Consider the following 23,316-nt stretch of genomic DNA (forward strand, 5'->3'; position numbering starts at 1 on the left):
TACGGCATCATTAGAGACGCATGGATACAAACAATAAGGCAAGCGCGGAGAGCTTAGCAATGTTCGAACTCAAAAGGGAGGCTAAAAAGGAGGTGGAGGACTTGGAAGAGTTGGTGCCGAAAAGAGGGAGCCGGAGTTCCATGGTTTGGCTTTGGTTTGGATTTAAAGCATCAGACATCGAGCAGAAAACGGTCATTTGTAAAACATGCCGCCGTCAAATCGTTACGAGCGACTCTAACACGTCGAATCTCTTCTATCACTTAAAAACGCGACATGAAGAACTGTACATCGAGAGTGTGAGGTTGCGAGAAAGCATAAACGGCACATCCCTACCACAAAATAACGGAACGAAAAAAACAGACCAGAGGGCTCGAAAGGAATCGTTGACTAAATTCATCCCGTATGACGAGCAGTCTCGCAGACATCGAGAAATTACAAATGCCATCTGTGATTTCATCATATCGGAAGACACGGCCTCTGCATGTACTGTCGAAAAGAAGGGTTTCCGGGCATTGATCAAAACACTTGACCCCAGGTACAACATGCCGGATCGGAAACACTTCAGTGACATCCAGCTGCCTCGCCTCTACGAAGAGTGCCGCGCGAAGGTGACTGAAGAACTTCGAAACGTGGAATATTTCGCATTGACAACTGCTCTGTGGACCTGCGGAGTCACACGGCCATACATGAGCCTAACGGTGCATTTTGTCAACAATGACTGGATCTTCACTAGCAGATGCTTACAAACGGTTTACTTCCCTGAAGACCACACAGAGGTGATGATGGCCACCGTCCTCAGAGAAGTGCTTGAATCCTGGGAGCTGCGTGAGGAGATGCTCATCTGTGTGACCACAGATGGTGCAACTAATAGCAATAGTGCACTGCACCTGAACGAGTGGAACAGGCTACAGTGCTTTGGGCAGCGTTTGCAGCTGGCAATAGGTGAGTGCCATGGAGCGTTGTCTTAATTGTACTAATCCTAAGATTAAACAAAGTTGACACCTTCCTTTGTATCCGAGTAACAGAGAGTAGCCTGAAAACACCGTCTCCTCAAACCCAAACGGATGTGCAACGTGCAGTTGAGGTATGCAAGCAGGTGACAGGTACCATCTCAAATTCATTCAAGAGAAGATGTGACCTGGCCAAGGCTCAAGTGGACCTGGACCTGCCCATTCACCAACTCAAGAGTGAGATCCCCACAAGATGGGGCTCGAGGCAACAGATGATCTGCAGGTTCATCGAGCAGGAGAAAGCTGTTAAACAGGTATGTTTATATCTACACTTGGCATGCATCGTCTTATGTAAAGAGGGGGAAAAGCAGCAGTAAAATACTGAATCAGGGACAGTTTACATATTCAAACGCAGGATGGGGAAGTAAAAAACATACATAATCCTGGTTATGGCGCAAATGGACTTTTCACTTGTTTCGCGCTTTTCTAGCTTCAAAGCGCCTTAAACACTGTCTTGTTATTTCATGACACTGAAATTGTCACAACCCATAACCTTGCGGTTGGGAGACAACCACTCTGCCACCTGAGCCATGCTGCCCCCTCATACTCTCTAATTAGCTTCATATTTACAGTATATTATGCAATACATCTTTATTTATACATCGCATATAGTCATTGGTTCACTTCTCCTGTCCAATGTAAACCCGCTTCAATTCCAAGCGCCGATTGTCAGCTCCAAAGACGCATTTGCGCTCCACACAAGCTATATTTAAGTGAAATGTGTGGCAAAATTGAGAAAAACACGCAGTTAGGTGTTAAAATGTAAATCATGACAAATTACGCCGAAAAGTGTTACATTTGAGTGAAACCTCTGCCATGTTTTAGAGCAGTATTTATTTGTGAATATTTGGTTCAAAGGAAACACATTTGTAATATAATTGCAAGACGGAATAGCATTATTTAGTATCAGTTCTCGGTATTGGCGGGTACTCGACTGTAATCAGTATCCAAAACGCGCTTTTGGTGCATCCCTATGTGTAACATTTTTATCCATTTTTTTAGGTTCTCCGTGAAGACAGTAAAGTCAGGCATATGATCCCAACCAGGCAAGACATGAAAATTCTGGAGTCCGTGAACAAAGCCTTGAGCCCTCTCATGGAATTTACAGACGCCTTTCCTGGAGAGGAGTATGTCAGCGTGTCGTACGTTAAACCTGTATTACACCTCTTCAAGCAGCAAATTCTCAAATCTCAAGATGATGACTCACCGCTCACTAGAACGATTAAAGAGGGAATCCTGAATTACCTCCATGACAAATATACTGACAATGCCACTGAAAAGCTGCTCGACATGGCCACACTGCTGGATCCGCGATTTAAAACGGCCTACATTAAGGCAGAGCGAATCGACCTCATGAAGACAAGAGCCACTGCAGAAATAGAGTTGCTGGTGGCCGCAGGTGAGACGGCAGCACCGGCTGCCTCCACTCCAGCACCGTTAGCGGATGAATCCGAGCTCCCGACAGCCAAGAAAGCCAAGAAGAGTTTGTCCAGCTACTTCAGGAAAGCAGCGGCACCCAGTTTCCAAAGCACGGCAAAGCCAAGCAGAGCATCCGTTCAACTGGAGCTCACCATGTACTTGCAGACAGCTGACTTGGATCCTGAAGAAGATCCTCGCATATGGTGGAGGCAGCACGAGCTCCACTTTCCATTAGTGGCCAAGCTTGCCAAAAAATACCTGTGCATCCCCGCAACTAGTTTTCCCTCCCAGCAGATCTTCGGTGGTAGTGGGAACATGGTGACATGGAAGCGATCGTGGCTCAAACCCGAACGAGTTGACCAGCTTGTCTTCCTATCCGTCAACCTGTGAAGCACATGAATAAAAAAAAAAGCCACAAGGGGTTTTATCGTTTGCAAGACAAAACAAAAACTTAGCAGTCCCCTCCAAATGTATTGGAATGGCAAGGTCAATTCCTTTGTTTTCGTCGTACACTGAAGACATTTGGGTTTCAGATCAAAATATGATTATGAGACAAAGGTTCAGAATTGCAGCATTTATTTCATGGTATACACATTGAGGGGTGTTAAACAACTCAGGACAGAACACCTTTTGTTTGACCCCACCCATTGTTTTTCTTTTTTTGTGAGGAAGGTATTGGAACATGTGACTGATGCTCAGGTGTTGTCTTTTAGATTGATTGCATAAACATTACATTGTGCTTGTTTTTGGCTTTGTGTTTCACCTGCGAAAACTGAATTTGCTGTTAAGTAAACAAGAGGACTAGCGAGCTGTCTGTGTGTAAAAGCAAATCATTTTGAAGCCGAGAGAAGAGGGAACATCAAATTGGGTGTAGCCAATATAATAATTTGTAATGTTCTGAAAAAGAACGACACAACCGGTGTGCTGAGCAACAGAGATCAAACAGGTTGGCCAAGGGTTCCAACCGCAGTTTATGACAGAAACATTACGAAAACTATGAAGAAACACCTTAAGACAACGGCCGGTGACATCACTGACAGCTTGGAAAGGGCATGTTGGAGAAGCAATATACAGGCCGCACACAAGATGCAAACCACTGATCAGCAAAAAGAATCGGAAATTTGAATTGAATTTGACTTTTATTTGGTCTCCCGTAGGAGAAACTTGTCTCGGAGGACAAAGCCAGATTACGTAGATTTTGCAAAGAGGTACAGAGGTGAGGCACAAAAGTTTTCTAAGTTTTGTGAACAGAAAGAGGCTGCAGTAAAGGCCTGGAAAAACATTTCAAGTGAATACAACAGTCTGGAAAAGTTGATGGGCCCCAGGCTTGATGCAAATAAGGGCTATGTGACCAAATATTCAATATTTACTTCAAGTTAATTGAATCATATCTGTTCCAATACTTTTGCTCACTTGAAAAGTGGGTGGCTTTAAAGAAACCGTTCTCTGTCACACCTAGATGTAAATACCATGGGATAAAATCCTGGTAATCTCATCTTTTGTCAATTTATCTTTTGATCTGAGACAAAAAATGTCTTCAGTATGCAACAAAACCAAAGGTACAGTATTGACCTTGCCATTCCAATACTTTTGGAGGGGGCTGTACATTATTTTCACTTTATTATTTATGGTTGACTATCAGATATTTAGAATGGTGCTTTATTTTATTTTCACCTTTCATTCACGTTCTGGTGTTTTCCATATGAAATGTGTTTTGTGAATAAATGGAGAAAAAGATAAAAGAAAGTCGATTGGCTGGCAACTAGTTCAGGGTGTACCCGAAGACTGCTAGGATCGGCTCGGGCATGACAAGTGGATTACGAAATGGATGTAAAATATTTGGATATGAAATGTCCTTATATCAGGAGATAAAATATTGCACGGTACTTGCACTTTCTTTTTAGTTTTATTGTTATAAATGTTTGTATGTTAGTATAGTCATGTCCTGTACTCTGAACTACTGCTATTTTGTTAACATTTTTTGAACAAAAAGCTTGAAATACCTTCATTCGTCATGGTCCTTATTTCATAATGTTACAGTTATCCCAGCGTATGTTAAAAGCGGAAGTTGGTCGCATAGATTACACTTGTCAGAGTAGTTTTAATGCTGCATTCATGTTACTTTTGTTTGCACGTCTTTGTGAAGAGACGCCAGTTTTTATGCGTTGAGCTGTTTTCCGCTGTTACTTTTATTTTCTCTAGAGGCCTTTACTATTGCTTGAAAATTATATAGTTATAGAAAATGGATGCACAATGAAAAAGAACAGCAACTGCATGATATGCACTGTCATCTGTGACTGCCTAAAATGACATTACAACTCAATTTAGAATCTAAGATGACAAGAGGCTGTCTTTGCAAAATGTAATGCTCAATGAACTAAAACCAGCAACACAGCATATTCTCTCTTTGACGATATAATAGAAAGGTTTCTGTGCATTAAAACGGAACACAAAGAGAAACAATTAGCACCGAAAATAAAGGTGGATGTTGGTAGAACTCAATTTTTTGGAGTAAGTAGATGAGAGCATTGATGATAAATGTGAGTGAAGACAATCAAGTAAAATCCAATTTTGTTTCGTTAAAATATGTATCGTAAAGTGATAATGGTTAAAATTTGAGCATACACATACAGTATCTTCAACTCAACTGAAAAAAAATGCCAAGAGAGGAAATAAAACCCAAAGACTGAGATAATGTGGTTGCAGAGGTAAGTTTAGTGTGTTTAGAATTAACCAATCAGGTTCAATTTCAGGTTAAATAGGAGGCAACAGAGACCCGCCACCATTTAAAGTGCCCCAGATTAACCTCAAAAACGTTCAAATGTTCTGGTAGGCTTTTATTTGATTTTGAAATTGCCTCTCTCTCAGGGGTGCGCAGATTTTTGAACCCACTGTTAAGTTAGTAAGGGGAATTATTTTATGCTTCAGTACATTTCAAAGTCGAGACTTTTACTTATTGAAGTTAAACCAATGCTTCTTCTTTTACCAGTCTGTTTGACACAAATGTCTGCAGTTCTACTTTAGTGCATGGTTTGAGTGCTTTTGGTTTTTGCACTAACTCAGCCTATCATCAGTCCATTACAAGTTGGTACTGACGCATAAAAGAATAGAGCCATCTAGTGTCTCGGTTTTGGACTTGAAAAATGCAAACAGTGGATGACTGGAAGCCATGTACATTTTTAGCTATTAAAAAAAAGTCCCAATCATCCCACACGCCTTTCATCCTTCACTCCTCCCACCATCCTTACTCGAAGCTTGAGCTTGCCAGCCTTCCACGATGCACCCGCCAGGCCTGCCATGGGTCCACGCCCGTGCTGCGACGTCAGGCATTTTGTCGTTAAAGATGCGTTCAAGCCACGAGAAAATTTGGATATAGCGACACATAGGGAGAACTTTCATCGCGGGCAACCCTTGAATCTACTTATGAGCTACGTTCACGATCAAAAGCATGTTCAGATTTTAAATTCCTCAAAATGTGTAACATTGTGCATCCAAAATGACGCGAACCTGTTGTTTTGCCCATATTCACACACATTTAGAAGTGGCTTTTTTTCCATAACCATGGGCCTTGAACGCACCCAGCGGTCCGAATCAGGGGGCGTAGGTTTACCACCGGCTCAGTCAGACACAATGAGCCATCCGTCGTTGGGGTACGCGCATGTTGCCTCGGCGCAACGGGCACCATTTTAACCCACTTTTAGCCGTCGTTGTACACTTCTTTGATGTACTTGATTATTACGGAACAGTGGGAGCTCTTTATGGGGTTTACAAGTGCGACTACGTCGAGTTTGATAAAAACGAGGTCGAGAGTCGACTACAGTAGTTAGCCCCTCCTGCCTGCTGGACCCCCCGCCACCCACCTCATTTATTTTTGCTACTTTTTGGACCCCAAGACGAACAATGTCGGTCACCGCGTCCTCTGACTACTTCGCCGCCGAGTGCTTGGTTTCTATTTCGAGTGGTCCCGTTTTGCACAGACCCACCCCGGTGGCCCTCGCCGCAAGCCAGCCAAGTACTACCGCGGGCCTCCTCCCCGGGGAGCACGACGGCTCGAGCGAGGATCGCGAAGTGCGGGAGACCCTGAGGTTGGAGGGGGCCAACATGATGACCGTGGCCGGTATCCTCACCGACCTCCACGGCAAGTTCCGGCCCATGTCGGCCTACTCTGAGAGCAGCAACTCGTCGTGCGGTGGGGAAAGCGGTTACACCACGTTGTCGAACCCCACCACCCCTACCATGACCCCCTCCGCTACTCCGGTGCCCGGACAGCAACCGCCGAGGGGGGGAGCGGGAGGAGGAGGGGGCGTGGGCCCACCTCGTTCCCCCGTGAAGCGGCACCACTGCACTTTTGACGGATGCGACAGAGTTTACGGGAAATCATCCCACTTGAAGGCACACATCCGGACCCACACAGGTATGGAAACAACAGTGAGTAAGGTCACATGCTGTGGCGCATGGTTGACGCCTTTAGCTCAATTTCTCCCTTCCCCTAACTTCCGTGAAGGCAACATCGAAAACACGTAATATCTAACTTTTGTACAGTAAAGTGTTTCCTTCCGCTTTGTGGGAACTTTGCCTATCTTAGTGTCAATTTATATAATAGAATGTGGCCCTCAACCTGTTGTCGAACAAAAGCTAGAGGCGGGGGAGAGGGAAAAAAGCTACCCCTTTAGCGACGTCGACAAAGAAGTAAACTAACAAAAGAACTGGGCTGGTCGTTAAAACCGGTGACGAATCTCTTCCCCGATTCGCTTTGCATATGAAGTGAACGTAAGGCGAAACCTCCTCTTTGTCGTTTGCCAGACACGCTCTCTCCTGTTGATGGCAGTACACCACACTACTCGGCTATTGGCATTACACCCCCACCCGAAGTGAGCATCTTTTATGTGAAATTAAAAAAGTCCGAAAACATTGAACGTCGCAATAGTCATGCGACGTTGAACGGCTCGGGAAATAATAAAATTTACATTACACCCCCAGGTTAAGTCGATTAAATGTTCAATTACGTCTATTATGTTGAAAGCACTTGTCGGTCAAATGTAATCCTCCTCTTGCTCCGTGTGGGCAAAAACGCCCACCCCCACCCATACGCAAGTTTAATTAGACATTTGCTGGGGAATTAAAATGTTTACGTTATACCTCTTTGTGAAGTCGTTGTAACAAATATAACCCGCCCAGTGTGTTAAAGATTCTACAATCCTTCTTCCCGTGAGCTAAAACGAACGTGATTTTTTTTTCTTGCGTAAATTGACGGGGGACACGGTGCTTTCGGGGTCGTTGAGCAGGCGCAAATGGATTCAAGACAGGAAGTGGCTCAAAGAAAACTGCGATGGAAACGCCCACAAAGTGTTCTGCAACAACAACGTGGTTTGCCTTTGTGATCTTGAAAATGGCTCCGAGCATCCTCCCTTTATCTTGCTCGACTCGTGGAGGCTTGTGGCAGATTAAGGCTAGCAGTAGTTTAGCAAAAGATAATCTGTAGGATCTGAATCCCTGCTCCTCGGTGCTTTTTTTGTTGCTATATTTCACTGTGCAACAAGCCCCAAATCAGTTCTATACCACTACAGTCATACAGACACAATTATATGGGAATAACATACACCGTGACACATGAATCCTGGTAAAATTCGTTAGTTGTGCAATAAAAGAGCGCATACCTACGTATGGGTGTGCCCATAAAACGACTTTACTGTACTAAATCAATTACGCCTCCCTGCCTGAACATTCCTGCATGTGTGCAGCATGTCTACCTTGCAGCGATGGACAAATGTTTGATTTACATGAGTTTTTTTGCAGTTGAGTTCATTTCCATCAATCAACACTTGTAGTTTGACATTTTTTTATAAATGTTTTAAAATATACTGTACATAATTCTTGGGAATAGGCGCCCAGCCCTTGCGCAATTAGCGAAAACCCACATGCAATTGGACGCCAACTTTTTAAGGTTTGTAATTACCAATAGATGCCACAAGATGGAGGCAAAGCACAAGCCCTGTGTCAGAGAAGATCATCCCCTTCAACATTGTTCTTTGAGGTAGTAGCGCACTGAACGGTGAACATTTGCGAGTGTTTGCCCACATAGTAAAAGTTTTTGTTGTTGTTGTCAGGGTTCCTTCAAGGTTGCAAAAGTTTGCACAGTTGTTCGCCAGACATTTATATACAGTTTTAAAGGTCGTAAACAGTTTTTCTTGTTGCCATCAAATTTTGAACATAATCAACATTTCTTTGCAGCAAGAAAACCATTTGCAAACCTGTTTCCGAATGCCTTTGCAACCTTGAACCCTGATGAAAAACCAACATTTGCTACTTGTACAAACACTCACAAACCTTTGCCACCCTGTGAGATAGGGGCTTTAGCACCTCGATCCCACAAGATGATGCCCAAACACTACTTTATACGAGAGGGCTTACTTAGTGTTCATTTAGTTAACAAAAACGTAGGAGGAATGTTTTGGTCAATGCACATTTTTTGCCGGACGAAAAGTGGACTAGGCAAGATTAAAAAAAGAACTGGGACAAAATCAGTATACATTTTCATGGACTAATGAAGACGAGACAAAAATGTAGCTCATTTAATTAAGACTGGGCAAAAATCTATGGACACGTTAGTTCACCAACAAAGACGAAAATTAATATATGATTTCTATGCCTTGATTAGAGCTCGTTCAACCGAGTTCTCGCGTGATTCACGACAAAATAACACCACGTGAGTAGGTGGCGACTTGCCGGACACGGCAAAATGACCACTGCAAAAACGGTCATGTTTTGCATGAGGCCCGGGAGAAAGAAAAAACGTGATATGTAGACATATTTTCACTCTTCGGTTAAGTGAAAGGAAGAAAATGATGCCTGCCTGATTTTAGTCAAAGGGAAGGTATGTGGGCACAAGGTCACACTAAATAAGCGGTGCGGTGCTCCTGTTTTTCAGGCGAGAGGCCGTTTCCATGCACCTGGCCCGACTGCGAAAAGAAGTTCGCCCGTTCCGACGAGCTGGCCCGCCACACCCGCACACACACGGGAGAAAAACGCTTCCTGTGCCCCTTGTGCGACAAGCGCTTCATGCGCAGCGACCATCTGATCAAGCACGCCCGCCGTCACCCCGACTTCCAGCCCGCCATGTTGGGGCGCAACAAGGGCATGTGCTCTCCCAGCCCGACTGTCCACCATTAGATGGTTCAGGTTACTTGGGATGAGCGGAAGGGGGGGGGGGTATATTGGCAGGAGCATTTGTGGTCACAAGTGGGGGTTAACCAGCTACAATTTGTTTCATTGAGGAAAAATACAAGCATTGCTATGTGTTGCTGAAGAGGCGCACGTACCCAAATCAACGCAGCGGCTGGATGTGAGGGGCGACGAGCATTCGCTGCGCATCCCCCACAGATGAGTCACGTGACCACTTTCCACCTGCAACATAAAAAGGGTTGGGTTTCATTGGCTGGTATTGAACTGAGACCAGTTCCGAATCCTTCAGTTCAGATTTTGATGTGCTTCTCGATTCCACTTCATCGATTCCCGGAATTAGTCTGCTCGCTTGCACCTTTTCAAATCGTCGCAAAAGAGAAGTGCGGCATTAAGACAAAGCAGAAAATCTTTTTTTCTCCCCCCCTCCAAAAGGTGACAAATTGAAGAGACATGCAGTCCGATGCGAGGCTAAACAATTCGTTTATGTCATACAAGATTTTGAATGTCTAATTTGGGAGGTCTGCCTTAAGGAGCACACCAGAAAATAATGGCATGACAGACCTTTCATGGTATGGTAACCGTAACTGAAAATACATGATTTTTGCTTCCAAACAAAATTTGGGTTTCTTTTCTCAGGCGGGTTCAAATGAGAATTGGAATCGAAAAAGCAGATTTCAATTGACCCCCCCCCCCCCCCCCAAAAAAAAATAACAACAACAACAAAATAAATCAACCCAACCCTAAAGTCATGTCAGACTTTCACACTCTGCAGGGATTTTTTTTTTCTACTCTGTCGAAATCTGCACATCACAGCAACACAACAGCCACATCTCCTCTGTCATCTCGTGGTTACTTTGTAAATTGTTGCCGTACTCTACAATTGCATTTATTTACTGTGGGTAGCACAATAATAATATGATGATAGGTTAGCACAGCTACAACTAGATCATTTCTATTCCTAGCGCTGCCAGTTCCATGTTTTTTGCAAGTTTTAGTGGCGATACATTCCTTTTGTTTTTGTCTTTTACAATTGCATTGAAAGCATCATCCAAGTTATTTCCTTTGAAATGAAATCGGACCATCGATCAAATATGAATTTGGCCATGAAGTGGCTTCAAGCTTCACTGTAGGCGACCTGTTTGCACGCCATCCTAAAGACATCCTTTAGCACCCTGGAAACGCTGGCACATGATACGCAGTAGTATTATGTCTAATAATGATGCTCATGTATATAAGCTTTAAGCTTTTAATGTAGAAAAAAAAGTATAATGCAGCTAGCAGCAGAAGTAATACATGTGATGTAGTCCTTATATAGGGGTAACCATATGGGCTTCATAGGAAGATTTTGCCTGTGTGTGTTGGTGTGCACGTGTGCGTGCTTTTATGTTTTTCTTTAGATTTTTATTTTTTGTTTGTTTTTTTGCTCAGAACAGATGATTCTTGATGTGCTACATTCAAATATAAGCATCAAGTCCACAAGTGTGGAACCAGACAGCGAAAGACCTTTGAGTGTGCCGGGTTTTCCTCACACAGCAGCCTTATAAAACAAGACTCTTGCCGTGCGGCGTTCATATGGTACTGCTGAGCTAAATAGATGTCCAATCCGAGGAAAAAGAACGGGTACAAAGTGTGATTCAACACTTCTGTTAGTTCAAAACTTGATTTGTTAGCGTTTTAAGAGACTAGAAAGGAGATAGCGGTAATGTTGAGAGCAAATACCAAATATGCTGGAGAAAGGCCTAGTTTCCAAATGCATCTCAGTTGATTTTGCTGACGCTTGGACCCACACTCTTTTGTTTTGTCCCAAAAGGGTTCAAAAGAAAGTCTGGATAGTGACATCCACAGGCACCATCTTGCAGCCCAGCTTCAAAGTTAAAGTAATTTGGTTAAATACACGACATGAAGATGTTAGATTTTGTTTCATTGTTTCAATTCATATTTGATTGATATAGTGTTTACCTCCAACAACAAATGAGAGGAAGCGCCTTAAAGCCACACAGCAAAAATGGCCCCAAATCCACTTACAAAAGGCCCAAAACCCAGCAAAAGCTACCGTAGGCCCGTACTTGCGCTAATGGAGACGCTCATTAACACCGTCCATAAACCATGTGATGTGGATTCAACCAAAAGCATCACAGTGCGATCAGCTCAGTGTCCAGACTTTTCTTCCTTCATTTTGCGTTGTTTTCCAGATTCCAGGCGCACGCACACTAATACAAGAAAAAAAACACCAGCCGCCTTCAAAATTGACTCCAGTCAAATCGTTTCAGTGTAATTCAACAAACTTGGACCTTCAAATGATTTTTCTGCATTAGCAGAGTGTAAAATTAAGTTCAGAGTCTTATTCTGTGTTTGACCCACCGGGGTGTGAAAATGTTAACTCGGAAAAGCTAAAGCCGCTAACAGCAGTGCCAAGAATAACACTAACAGGACAATGTGGCTAACGTCCACAACTTTTTGTGAGTGGCGTAATTGAAACAAGTTTGATGGTACCACAATGCAGCGTGTCAAGAGGGCAACTCACTCACTCACTCTTTTTTGCAGGATGAAACAAAGCAAACCTCAGTCCCCCCATATCCCACACACACTGTTTGTGCAGCATGGACCTATTCCTTTAGCCTCAACACCTCTTCAGGACACTCTGAAAGCCTTAAACTGCGTTAAAGATACTTTGCACCATGTTTACAGTTTGATCATTGTACAGGTATAAACACTATGTCTTCTTTTGGGGCTCTTTACACATACTCCTTATGCAACGTGGCACTTTTTTCTTACAGGTGTACAGTTCTTGGCTGGAAAAAACAAAACACGCCAGGGCAGTGTTGCTATGTGTCCTCAAGCAAAACTGTGCAACTTTTTAAAAATATGTTGCTGGGTTGTCAAACGGCCTTTTGTCGTAAGGGCTTTCAAAAGGGGGTGACCGTGTTTTGATTTCTCAGACAGACTCGGATTTGTTCTTATTGTTTCATCTTATGCAGGAGATGGCTTTGTTTTTTCCCGTTCAACGACCACTAGCGCATCTTTATGTACGTGTCAATGTCAACACGAAGTGCCTTTGGTGTGTCCTCATCAGAATCACTCGATCGTTGTGAAAAGGTAGCCGAAGAATGAAATTCTGACGTCAGTGGCCAAACTTTCGCAAGCATACCAGACTAATGGAAATGGTTTTGATCATTGGATGTAATTGAGGTTTTGTTTTTTTTTTTTTTTAATTGTGGGACCTTGACCAAGAGTCATTTCTAACCGCTTAACATCAACATGATATAATCAACATGAAGTTCAATAAAAAAGATTTTTCCTGATAAGAGTGGGACATTTCAAAGGCACCTTATGCTGATATTGACTCCTACCGCCTCACTGTTCAGACCAATGACAACTGCACCCATTGGAGTTCATGTTTGCAAAAGTGTTCCACTTTTTTTGTCTTCACACCTGTTGATCAGTTTTTGGTTACTGCTGGCAGTGACTTTGGACGCATGGACAGTTTTTCATACGGACACACAAAACTACCTGTTTACCTGCTTCCCAGTGGATGTAGTTCTGTCAATTTCCTCTCTGACACATACACAAGTGTCCTCACAAAGACTCTCCAAGATTTAAAGCTATCATAATGCAATAAGAACATACCTCACAGTTTTTCCTCTTTTTTTTCTGTCTCTGCAAAATCCATCCAACATGTTTCTGTCACGGCAAGATCCTGTTGCAACATCAACAGTATCCGCGCAATTCTCATCCAACCTCTGTCGTTGACATGTAGCGTTAATGACTCAGCTGCATGAATTTTGCTCCAAAGCAGAGTTACTGAAATGGAACGCAAAAAATATATATATATAAATATTGGTAATCTGTCATTTCAGTGCAGATATTAATTGTGCAAGAGCTCAGTCCAAATTGTTCATATCACTGAATGTGCTTTGTTGGACGGATTATCCATTTTGGATTTCCTTTTTATGTGCTGCCTCTCTGAGGAATTACAACAAAAAAATCTCTTTCCGCACATTGTATTTTTTTTAATTGATGCCTTTTTTAAACATTAATGTAAATTGGTTTTAAATTAAAAAATTCCTCCGATGAAAAGGCTTTAGTTAAGGAGGAATTGTGGAGTGAAATGCTGCAACAAGCTGTTTTGATATTTATATTCTCAGGTTTGTTCAATTCTTTAGCAACAGGCTTTCAAGAGTTCCTTTGCGACACAAGCATGTTTTCTTTCTTTTTAGCTGATTAATTTATTCTGAAACGTATCAATTTTGTGGTTTGATTACTTTCATAACTACTTTTGTGACATGGAACTGCTCATATTTAAAAAAGGGTTCCGTTGTTTGCTTGACATAAAATGCTTTTCTCCACCCCCACCCCCCCCCCCTAATAAAATGACCCACGTTTATTCACGTTTGTCTATTGTTTTGTATTATTTGATGAAAAGGACAAAGAGAACTGTTGTTAACAACTGTGGCAAATTTAAAAGTGATTTTAAAAAATGTGTTTTAATTCACTAGTTGATGCACCTAAACCAACTCTGCTCAAATGGACAAACCTTCTTGTACATTCATACAATTACGTGAAATCCCATTGAAATCCAAATTTCATCACATCCTCCTTCCAACTGGCAGCAAAATCCACCACAAGCACCTGCTGTAGCTGTGTGTGCCACACCACCTACAAAGTTATGGGTGACAGAATCATGTTTACCTACCGGTACTTTCCAATGAAGATAAACATAACATACACATTAGCCCAAGTCATTAAATTCACTTTTTGGATTTAACGCGCAATAATAAATGTTACGGAAGGCAAAGAAACTATGATGCAAAGTAGACTATATGGGCTATAGGTAGCGGGACACTGGGTAACAAGTGGAAACATACTTTGACTTTTATATACTGTACTTCGTACTTGCCATCCGTCATCTCCACCGGTGTTCCACATAAATCGAGCATACTCGACATCTTTTCTTAGAAATCTGGTCGACATTTTAAAATGACTGCGTGCATGAATTACGAGTATCAACACATCCATCTACTTTATGCCTCGTGTTTCAGATATGATAAGAGAAAAATACAAAATTAACAGTTACAGAGATTCGTGGACATTATCAGTAGTTTCCCGCCCATTCTCTCTCCTACCCGCGAGGGCATAAACCAGACGCAGGGCACACATATCCGAAAAAGTCCACATACGAAAGAGGTCCGAAGGAGTTTGGATTTGAAAAAAAAATCTGAATTGTACTGTGACATAAAAGTTATATATAAGATACTCAGACCGTGGCTACGTTTTTCACATTTTCTAAAAAAATAAAATAAAATAAATAAAGAACAAAATGACATGGGCAATTATTTTAATAAGGTTATGATATGTGACCTTCAAAAATGTCACTTGTTTATAATAATACAATATAAATGAACACTTATTGGGTTATCTATATAGTTAAGTATGTTATATTGTATACTCTATATACTCAAGTATCTTAACTTCTACTTAAGTACAGACTACTTTAGACTGGGTGTCTGTTTTAGGCCTTTTCAGAGATCGTTAGTCGGAACAAAACTTCTTGCGTGTTCCATGACGAGCATATATAAGTGTAACACGTACCCAGTGCGTGAAGGAGTGTGTTCGAAATTAATGTCCCGGTACTAGTCAAGCGAAATAATTCACTATTCTGTGTGATGTATCCTCGACTACTCCAAGGTGATCTAATGAGATCGACACTCGACATTAATATGAAACATCGACGTTAACGCCCGACACATCACACATTCCATATCACAAGTGGCGTGGCCCAGTTTTATTTTTTAAGCGTCTGTCGGTACAGTCATGGACAGGTCAGGAAAGTCACCAAACTGGATGCTGCTTCATCCAGTGGTGAGTGTGTTTAATCAGACTTGAGTTATCGCCTTGCTAAATATAAATGTGCTGCTAAAATACACTGTGTGTTCGTATTGTATTCAGTATGTCAAGATGATGAACCTTGAAGTGGAAGACAATGAACAAGTCCATGCTGCTTTCCTTGTTTACATGGATCTCACTGAGGGTACGTTTGCCATGAAATTGAGCCTCACTGTCAAAGTACACTTTTTATCCTAATTAAGAAGACAATTCAGGGTACCAGTAGTACCAACTTGGGCACGCTAGAGGAGGAAGTAGTAAAGCCTTTTTCCACGACTGCCTGACATTTCTGCAAAGGATTCTCCGATCTCGATACCAGTACCTGTGTCGCTAGTAAATATTATACCAATAAATGTATAATTTACAGACTGCAGTCATTTAATTGGGCCAACGTTTCCATTTTAAACTATATTAATTATTTTTAAGAACTATATCGGCACAGCCTTTATAGCCTGGACATAATTTGAAGTTCTTGATTGTTGAATATTGCCATACAATATTGTTGCTCAATGTTTTGCAGAAGATGAATGAAGCGATTTAAAACAAACGACATGTTGCTAAGAAACACTGTCTATCCATCATTGTTCTGTGAACCAAGTATTTTGTGTAGAATATCATCAAATATTCAGGTTTGAGTTTTTTGTTTTGTTTTTTAATCAAAATATTTATACAATTTTTGCCCATATCACCCAAACCCAAGTACATGCAGTTGTGAACTAATTCAGTTGCACCTTTTTAGCAACATTTTGTTGTCCTACTTATGAGTACAAAGCACATACGAGGACATGGATCTTTAGGTGGATGTCAAGGATGATTGATTTGCATCTTTTCTTCCATTTTTCTGCCCTATAAAACACTATGGATGTGCCTTGTGTATGAATGGCGCTGTACAAATACAGTTGGGTGGCCTTCATGTTTGCAGTGCGTCATTGGAAAGAAGTGTCCTGTGTTAAAAGTGACGAACTCAAGCTGGTTTTGTTGGAGGCGAAAGAGAAGGAAGGATCGGCCAGCCACTCAGTTCTGCCGCTGCCTGTGCACCGGTCTCTGAGCCACAACGAGTAAGAAACATTTTCCTCTTTTTTTTGTTTTGAGTCATTCTACATGCTTCTATATGTAAATCAGCAAGTCACGTATCATCAACAAAAAGACAAATGTTACTGTCCTCTACTGGCAGACATTGCCGTGATTATCAAGTACATTTTCAGGATGATGTTGGTCAGTGGTAGGATAACTGTAAAAAGTATGCCAAATGTTGAATCTTTGGGAGCAAATTCACTTGCAGGGTTGTGAAGTCGTTAAAGTGTGAACCATAAATGCAATATATTTTCTGTCTTCCCTGAAAGTATCCGACAGGTTTTGGAGAGAGGTTTTCCTATGCTGCTTTGTGCTGTGGCCTCGGACTCCACGCTGGTCTACCAGAGGTTGACCGACGGTTTGGTGACCCCTGACCCACCAGCAGGCCCCTTCCAGGATGTGGGACGCCGGCAACACAGGAAGAAACGACAGCATCAGTCGACGTCCGGCGGGAAGCAGAAATGATGGTGCATTTGTTTGGCCGCATTGCAATTTTCTGCGTTGGCCTACTAGGATGCTGAAGGAGCCTCAGATTCTGACTCTGTTAGCTGGTAATGCTAAGTCTACTTGATCAGAGGTCCCAGGATTCAAAATGTTTCTCGCAATACAAAAACATTCAGATTAGACCTTTATATGTGCGATTGCGTGGCAATCGGTCATAGATAAGAATATCTTGACTGGGCATAGAAGTATTGACCGGATCTTCCTTGCGAAAGTTCCTCAAAATGCCTCTTTCTACAGGTCACTTCATAGAGTTCATATGGATTTAGGTCTGGCCTCTGGCTGGGCCATTCAAAAGCAAGAAGTCCAGGCATGCAAAGTTGTTTGAGCAATTATACCGTCGCCTTGATATCCAGCTTCAGGTCCATGTACAATTACACTCTTACACTAGTGCCGCTTTTGGCCTGCTGTTACGGCCTAAGGATGGATAAGAAGACTAGAGAAAAAAATGCTCAACAATTGTATGGAAAACCATTTGAGCATTTATTCGATATCCTTCATATTCAGCTGAAGGTCCATGCGCTTCACAAATGGTGCTAGTGGCGTGCAGATGTCCACTTGTGCTGGAGCATGTAATTATCCTCTTTGTGTGCAGAAATGTCATACAATAGTGTCACGAGTAGTCCATGGACTTGAAGCAGGATATCAAGGATAAGTGCTCCATCGGCTTTCTATTGCAATGTACTAAAAGTGGAGAAATTAGTTAGTGCAGGTTGAACTTTTACTTTAGATGCCAGTTTTACTTAACACATTTGGATCAACAGCAGTGGAGATCAGTTATTAAAAAAAAAAAAACATTTTTTTTTCTAGAAAAACAAAAGACCAACATTGACATACACAGTAACACTGGTGAGTGAAAGACAAACTCCGAACAATATGTGACTTCACCCAAGCAGGGTTCATCTGGACGCGGTATTGAAGCGGGTCATACATAGTAAGCCGACCGTATGAGTGTTTTAAATGTGCAGTGATGACAGGAAGCAACCCTGAGCCTTGTTTCTCATAAATATATTACAAAAAAATGTGGGTAGACACACAGACATTTAGTTTTGGCCCAGAAATTGTAGAAAAGAGATTCATATTGTTTCCTGGAATGCAGAAGTCAACCTGGTGACCTTTTAGGGAGGCATATGGGCACAGTGGGCCTCATGCATGAAACATCTGTATGCGCAGTTTTACTCTATAATTGTACGCTCTACTAACTTAGTTATAGATTTATTATTTTTTTAAATTGCCAGGCTTAAAGTCTCCATAAGGCGCATGGAAGCTGATTTGAAACATCAATGAAAAACCAAAAATCATGAAAACATGACTCACGGCAAAGGAGTTCGATTTGCTGAATACGTTTCTTCTTTTTTTTTTTACTTTCATTTTTCCGGTGACTCCATTGAGAGGAACACAAGTCGGACACCCTTCATGTATTGGGGCATCCAATTTTGGTATAATATACGGATCTTATTTTTCCCCATAAATATATTGAAGTGAAAAATCAGAACCATTTCATGCATGAAGCCCTATTTTCTGACTTGTCGTAAACTTCCAGCCGTGAATACTGACTTTGAGGCAAAATCCAAGCAGGGAAGAGTTCCTCTTGATCCCGAAATCCCTGACATCCTGTGATGGCTTTTTCAATAAAGTAAACTGAACCGAAGTATTCTCCTCAACTCCTGAACCGTCTTTGATTTTTGGTCGCTGGATTAAACAAGACGGAGTTTCGTATTGAGCATACGGGCAAGAGGTTGCTCAGTGGAGTTTTGTCCTTCCGCCCTTTACGTAGGTGGAATGATACTTGCCCATAGCAACACTGACATCCTCTCCATCTGATGGCTGAAGGATGCATGGTCATAGTGCTATGTCATGTCCTCCTCCTCGGAGCAGTAATCCCTGCCCTGAAAGTAATACAAAATAGTATAATCAAAATTAAACACAGATTTTTATCATCATTAAGTGGAAGTCAAGTCAATTTTTTCAATAATGTGCGGTATTTTGATTTAATGCGTTGTTGGGATGAGAAGGAAGTAGAATAATCCACCCATTTTCATCATGTAACATTTGCAATGTGAGCCCGAGGCCACTTTGACTTCAATTCTAGTCGACAGCAGAGGGCAACAATGTTAAAATGGTTGTGCCTTGAGATACCGGTACAGTGTTTAAACACGAGGGGCACATAGAACATGTTACAAATAAAATGTTTGACTTGACTTCCATTTGAACCGAGTTAACTTTTTAGGCAGACCCGTATCTTTGAACCAGGCAAAAGGTAACTGCAGTAAAAAAGGGAAATACACAAAGTAGTAATACTTTCTCAAATGAGAAATATGACAATAAATCTTGAAGAAACAGATTCCTAAAGACAAGCAATAAAGAAAAATCATACATTGGTGCCTTGAGATACAAGTGACCAGGTGATTTAATTCTACTTTATTTTATTTTTTTGACAAAATGCGCTCAGGAGTGGCACCCAAATTTCGTTGTATGCAATACAATGACGATAATGGCGATTCTGATTCTGCCCAACTTCTTTCATGATTTTACAAACTGGCAAACGGTGAACAATTATTCAAAAAAGAAACTTCAAGATGTTTAATGCCACTCCCATTTGAAGTTTACAGTCACCTTAAACATCAAACAAGGACAATTTCGACTTGTGGTATAACAATAAACTGAACAACTTTGCCTCCACTAGCTTAATGCTAACAAAAAATTTAAAATGCTAAAATGATTAGCATCGAGAGTGGCAATGTTATAACCCTTTAGCCAAACGGATATTTTAACACATGCTGAAGCAAAACATGAATACAGGCTATCACAATACTCACATGCTTATAATCTGCGTAAAACGACAAAATATTAAATGCATTTTATGAGTCACAAAGATCAGTGGTGACTTCATGACTGCATTATACTGCCGCCCGGTGGCCAAGTTTCGCACACCAGGAGAAGACTCAAGAAATGTACTCTACATTCTCAAAAAAAAAAAATATATATATATATATATATTTTTTTTTTTTTAACTGGATTCCCCCCCTCCCGTTTTTTAGGGGTGGAATGGATCAATTTCCTTTCATTTTAATTGGATGATTTATAGTTACTTGTATGGTCACCAATGACTTAAACTTGCATTTCAAGGCACTACGGTACTTTATTTCCAATGAAGCCACGATCATAAACTTGATTGTTGTCCCCATATGGTTATTGTTGTCGCGTTATCACTTGCTGGAGATTTGCCTCAGTCGGGATAAACCTTGACGACATCATTCCCTCATTATACAAAGATATAGATAGATAGATGTGTCCTCTCATCATACCTTTTCAATTTTCTCATCAAGCATCCTGAAGAACTCTTGCTGGCTCTCTGAGGAATGAATGCTCCTGTAAGGAGAAAACAAGTCAGTAACATGACAGCCCCAAAACAAAATACATAGACAAATGTGATGTTGATATGGAAATACAACATCATAGGCCAGTGACTCTCACAGTATCTTTCCATCTTCATTTGATCCCGTCTCATCCATGTTTTGACTTTTTCCAAGCAAAGCACTTTTCTCCTGCAGGACATAAAAAGACAGACCTTCTACAACTGTGTATACTCAAATATACACTAATATAAAGACTTCTCACAAAAAGTTATGGATAATTGGCTTTTGGGTGCAATGTCAGGCTATTTTCATTCATCCCTTAGTAAACGAATACAGTATACACATTCCATTTGACATGTAAACAACATACACTATAATAATAAATTACATATACAAGTAAGTATAATAATGCTATGCTAAATCCGTCGCATTTACACTGTTTATTCTTGTGTTGATTAATGTGCACCATCCCGGTGAAATAAATAAGTAATAAATAAAAAAACAAACCATGCTGTCCTGGCCATCCCCTCTTGCCTCTTGTCCACTGATGTACTTGACTTTCTCCTCTCCTTTCATCTTGTACTCATCTGCGAACGAATGGGAAGAGACAAAAGAGGCACAGAGGAGCACATCTCCTTGTATTAATCCATGACACCAACGCCCGGTGGCTCCAACCCTCCCTCTCCCCTCGGTTCACATGCGGTTCTCACACTTCAGTTCTCGGCTAAGTAATTATGTGCTTGATTTCTCACGCTGCGACCCAAATCCTCTCCACACAAAGCTTGGCGAGCGGCAAACACACGAGGTGTCAGCCTGATTCTCCTCTCCCCGCGTTTTCTCTCACAATTGCGTGGCCACCTCTTCCTACTCTGGCTCCCACACGTTCAGAGAGTGAGGAGCTAAAATACTCGCGGCATGCAAACATTCAACTATTGTAAAAAATGAAAATCAGCCCCTTGTGACTCAGTGCAATTCAAACTACTTGTACAACCAGGGTATTTTTTCAACACATATTCCCTTGGCACCAATAACTTTGCTATTAGCCAATTCTTTGACACCGTCTTGTGACATCTTAGAGCAGGGGTGTCCAAAGTTGGTCCTCACACCTGATTTAAATAATCAAATTGTTCTAATGTTGCCTCAGAGCTGGCTGATGAGCTGATCAAAAATATTTGGGGGAACACAGGAAAACAACAGTGTAGCGGACGAACTGACCAGAGAAGAGGTCTCCATTGCTGTGGGCTTTGCTCTGGTCCTCTTCACTGTTGGGTACTGCAGACACCTGCTTGGTGGAGGTGCAGCCCATCTCCTCCTCCTCCTCAGCCTCGCTCCTCCTTACCCGCGAGCATCACGGTCAAGTCTGGAGGGAAGAGAGAGAGTCAAGAGTGCTGTACTTATGTAAAAACAGAGATATTTGAGTACAAAAAAAAGACTCTGGTTGAAGCAGATATTTTGGTTCAACTCCTGTATGTAAGTAAAAGGGTTTTTTTTTTAAATACAGAATCTGAAATGTGTCTAGGTTTACATTTGCAGTGACTCATTTGTTTGTGTTGTTTTTTTACTTTAGTGTGATTTTTTATGACTATTATTTTTGGTACAAATCGTACTTGTTACTTTTACTTGAGCCACATTATTCAAAAATAGCAGTACTCTTAATTTGAGTACAATTTGTGGTGACTCACCACTGCACACAGGCCAAGGGAGACCATTTGAATACTCCAGCATACATCAAGCACAACATAACCCCCATAGCCAGGAGAATAAACCTCTTTAAGTTGCTCATTTTCCGAACTGTGCTGGCACAATTCCCTCAACCGGCAGCTTGAAACCACTCATTTCTCATAATCAATTAGTCATGAAGCAGCAGCACCGCCCTCGCGCAGGTTAAAGCACGTCCTCATTCCCAGCCCTTATTGAAGTGACAATGACTAGCCGGGCTCGGTCCACGCACACCAGCGCCGATCTTGCCAAAGAGGGTGCACGGTGGTGCCAGCTGCACAGAAACAATGGATCCTTTTTTTCACCCTCTCTCTCCAGGCCTTTCAGTGGGGTCATTGATTAGTGCATCCAGAGGTGGGGGTGGGGTTCTGTTACACTCTCAAGGATTAAACTGGCGGCTGCTCCATCCACCACAGACCTGATCTATAAAAGTGAGCCGCATCAGGCTGTGGGCCAGGGATTGATCCCTCTTGATGAACAAACTGAGAGTCCAGATGCAGTTATCTGAGCCAGACACAACACAACTATGTTTTAACTGTCGGTTTGACTGCAGCCCACAATCACTCATGAGTCGTGATGAGTGAGAGATTGTAAAGTATGAATGCTATGATTCGATTTCCAAACTAACACCGAGGTGGGAGAGGGTTATGCCACATATAAGTAATAAGGGGGGAAATTGGGGGGGGGGGGTGCCATCGCGCATGACCACAGACGCAACGATTTTCAACTGTCAAATATGATAAGCAAAAAATTACCTCTCAGGGGTATCCATGATTAAGGGGTCAGTCCTCAGGTTTCAGATTAGAGAGGGTTTTTGGAGCCAGACAGAACGCATCTGCGCCTCTTGGTTGGAGGCAGCATCCGAAGTCGAGATGCAGTCAGTCCGTCTGCCAGCTGGCTGGCCGGTCGCTGGATGATGCCGATTATACCCCGAACTTGATACAAATACACATCCAAGCCATACAATTGATACAATGACTTTAACGAATCTATGGCATTAAAAACAAAAATGGTGCTGTTTTCAAATCGACTGTCCGCGACGGTGTCCTCGACTCGACGGAGAAACCCACCACGGAGTTGCATTGGCTTCAGGTGTAACACGGACGTATTTCACCAGCGCACCGATGATTTCCGTCCAACTCCTCTCTTCCGCATTGGCACCCCCCCCC

The 23,316-nt window shown here is 42.0% G+C and overlaps 4 protein-coding genes across 7 annotated transcripts; 3 read left to right on the plus strand and 1 right to left on the minus strand.

Moving 5' to 3' along the window:
- The first annotated feature begins 20 nt into the window (after positions 1–20).
- Positions 21–4,437, plus strand: LOC127616865 (E3 SUMO-protein ligase ZBED1). Of its 3 annotated transcripts, XM_052088667.1 has the most exons (5): positions 72–143; positions 536–608; positions 766–942; positions 1,026–1,264; positions 2,013–4,437. In XM_052088667.1, the coding sequence occupies exons 3-5, from the start codon at positions 780–782 to the stop codon at positions 2,817–2,819; spliced, it is 1,209 nt and encodes a 402-aa protein (XP_051944627.1). In that variant the 5' UTR covers positions 72–143; positions 536–608; positions 766–779; the 3' UTR covers positions 2,820–4,437. The 3 variants fall into 3 exon arrangements, with proteins under 3 accessions (XP_051944626.1, XP_051944627.1, XP_051944628.1); XM_052088668.1 differs by lacking the exon at positions 72–143 and having other exon boundaries at positions 467–608; XM_052088666.1 differs by having other exon boundaries at positions 21–942.
- A 1,607-nt stretch (positions 4,438–6,044) lies between these two features.
- Positions 6,045–10,303, plus strand: zgc:153115 (uncharacterized protein LOC768186 homolog). Its single transcript, XM_052088680.1, has 2 exons — positions 6,045–6,843; positions 9,358–10,303. The coding sequence occupies exons 1-2, from the start codon at positions 6,330–6,332 to the stop codon at positions 9,597–9,599; spliced, it is 756 nt and encodes a 251-aa protein (XP_051944640.1). The 5' UTR covers positions 6,045–6,329; the 3' UTR covers positions 9,600–10,303.
- Positions 10,304–15,188: 4,885 nt separating this feature from the next.
- Positions 15,189–17,448, plus strand: tsen15 (TSEN15 tRNA splicing endonuclease subunit). The gene is made up of 4 exons (XM_052088684.1): positions 15,189–15,470; positions 15,558–15,639; positions 16,417–16,552; positions 16,838–17,448. The coding sequence occupies exons 1-4, from the start codon at positions 15,423–15,425 to the stop codon at positions 17,031–17,033; spliced, it is 462 nt and encodes a 153-aa protein (XP_051944644.1). The 5' UTR covers positions 15,189–15,422; the 3' UTR covers positions 17,034–17,448.
- Positions 17,449–17,788: 340 nt separating this feature from the next.
- On the minus strand, positions 17,789–23,314 carry zgc:55943 (uncharacterized protein LOC406337 homolog). Of its 2 annotated transcripts, XM_052088686.1 has the most exons (7): positions 23,218–23,314; positions 22,903–23,082; positions 21,644–21,788; positions 20,936–21,015; positions 20,547–20,617; positions 20,378–20,441; positions 17,789–18,958 (listed from the first exon to the last, which is right to left on the minus strand). In XM_052088686.1, exons 3-7 carry the CDS (start codon positions 21,732–21,734, stop codon positions 18,920–18,922), a joined length of 345 nt encoding a protein of 114 aa, XP_051944646.1. In that variant the 5' UTR covers positions 21,735–21,788; positions 22,903–23,082; positions 23,218–23,314; the 3' UTR covers positions 17,789–18,919. The 2 variants fall into 2 exon arrangements, with proteins under 2 accessions (XP_051944646.1, XP_051944645.1); XM_052088685.1 differs by lacking the exon at positions 23,218–23,314 and having other exon boundaries at positions 22,903–23,211.
- Positions 23,315–23,316: the final 2 nt, after the last annotated feature.

Source organism: Hippocampus zosterae, chromosome 15 (genome assembly GCF_025434085.1).
Source record: "Hippocampus zosterae strain Florida chromosome 15, ASM2543408v3, whole genome shotgun sequence".
Taxonomy (NCBI): domain Eukaryota; kingdom Metazoa; phylum Chordata; class Actinopteri; order Syngnathiformes; family Syngnathidae; genus Hippocampus; species Hippocampus zosterae.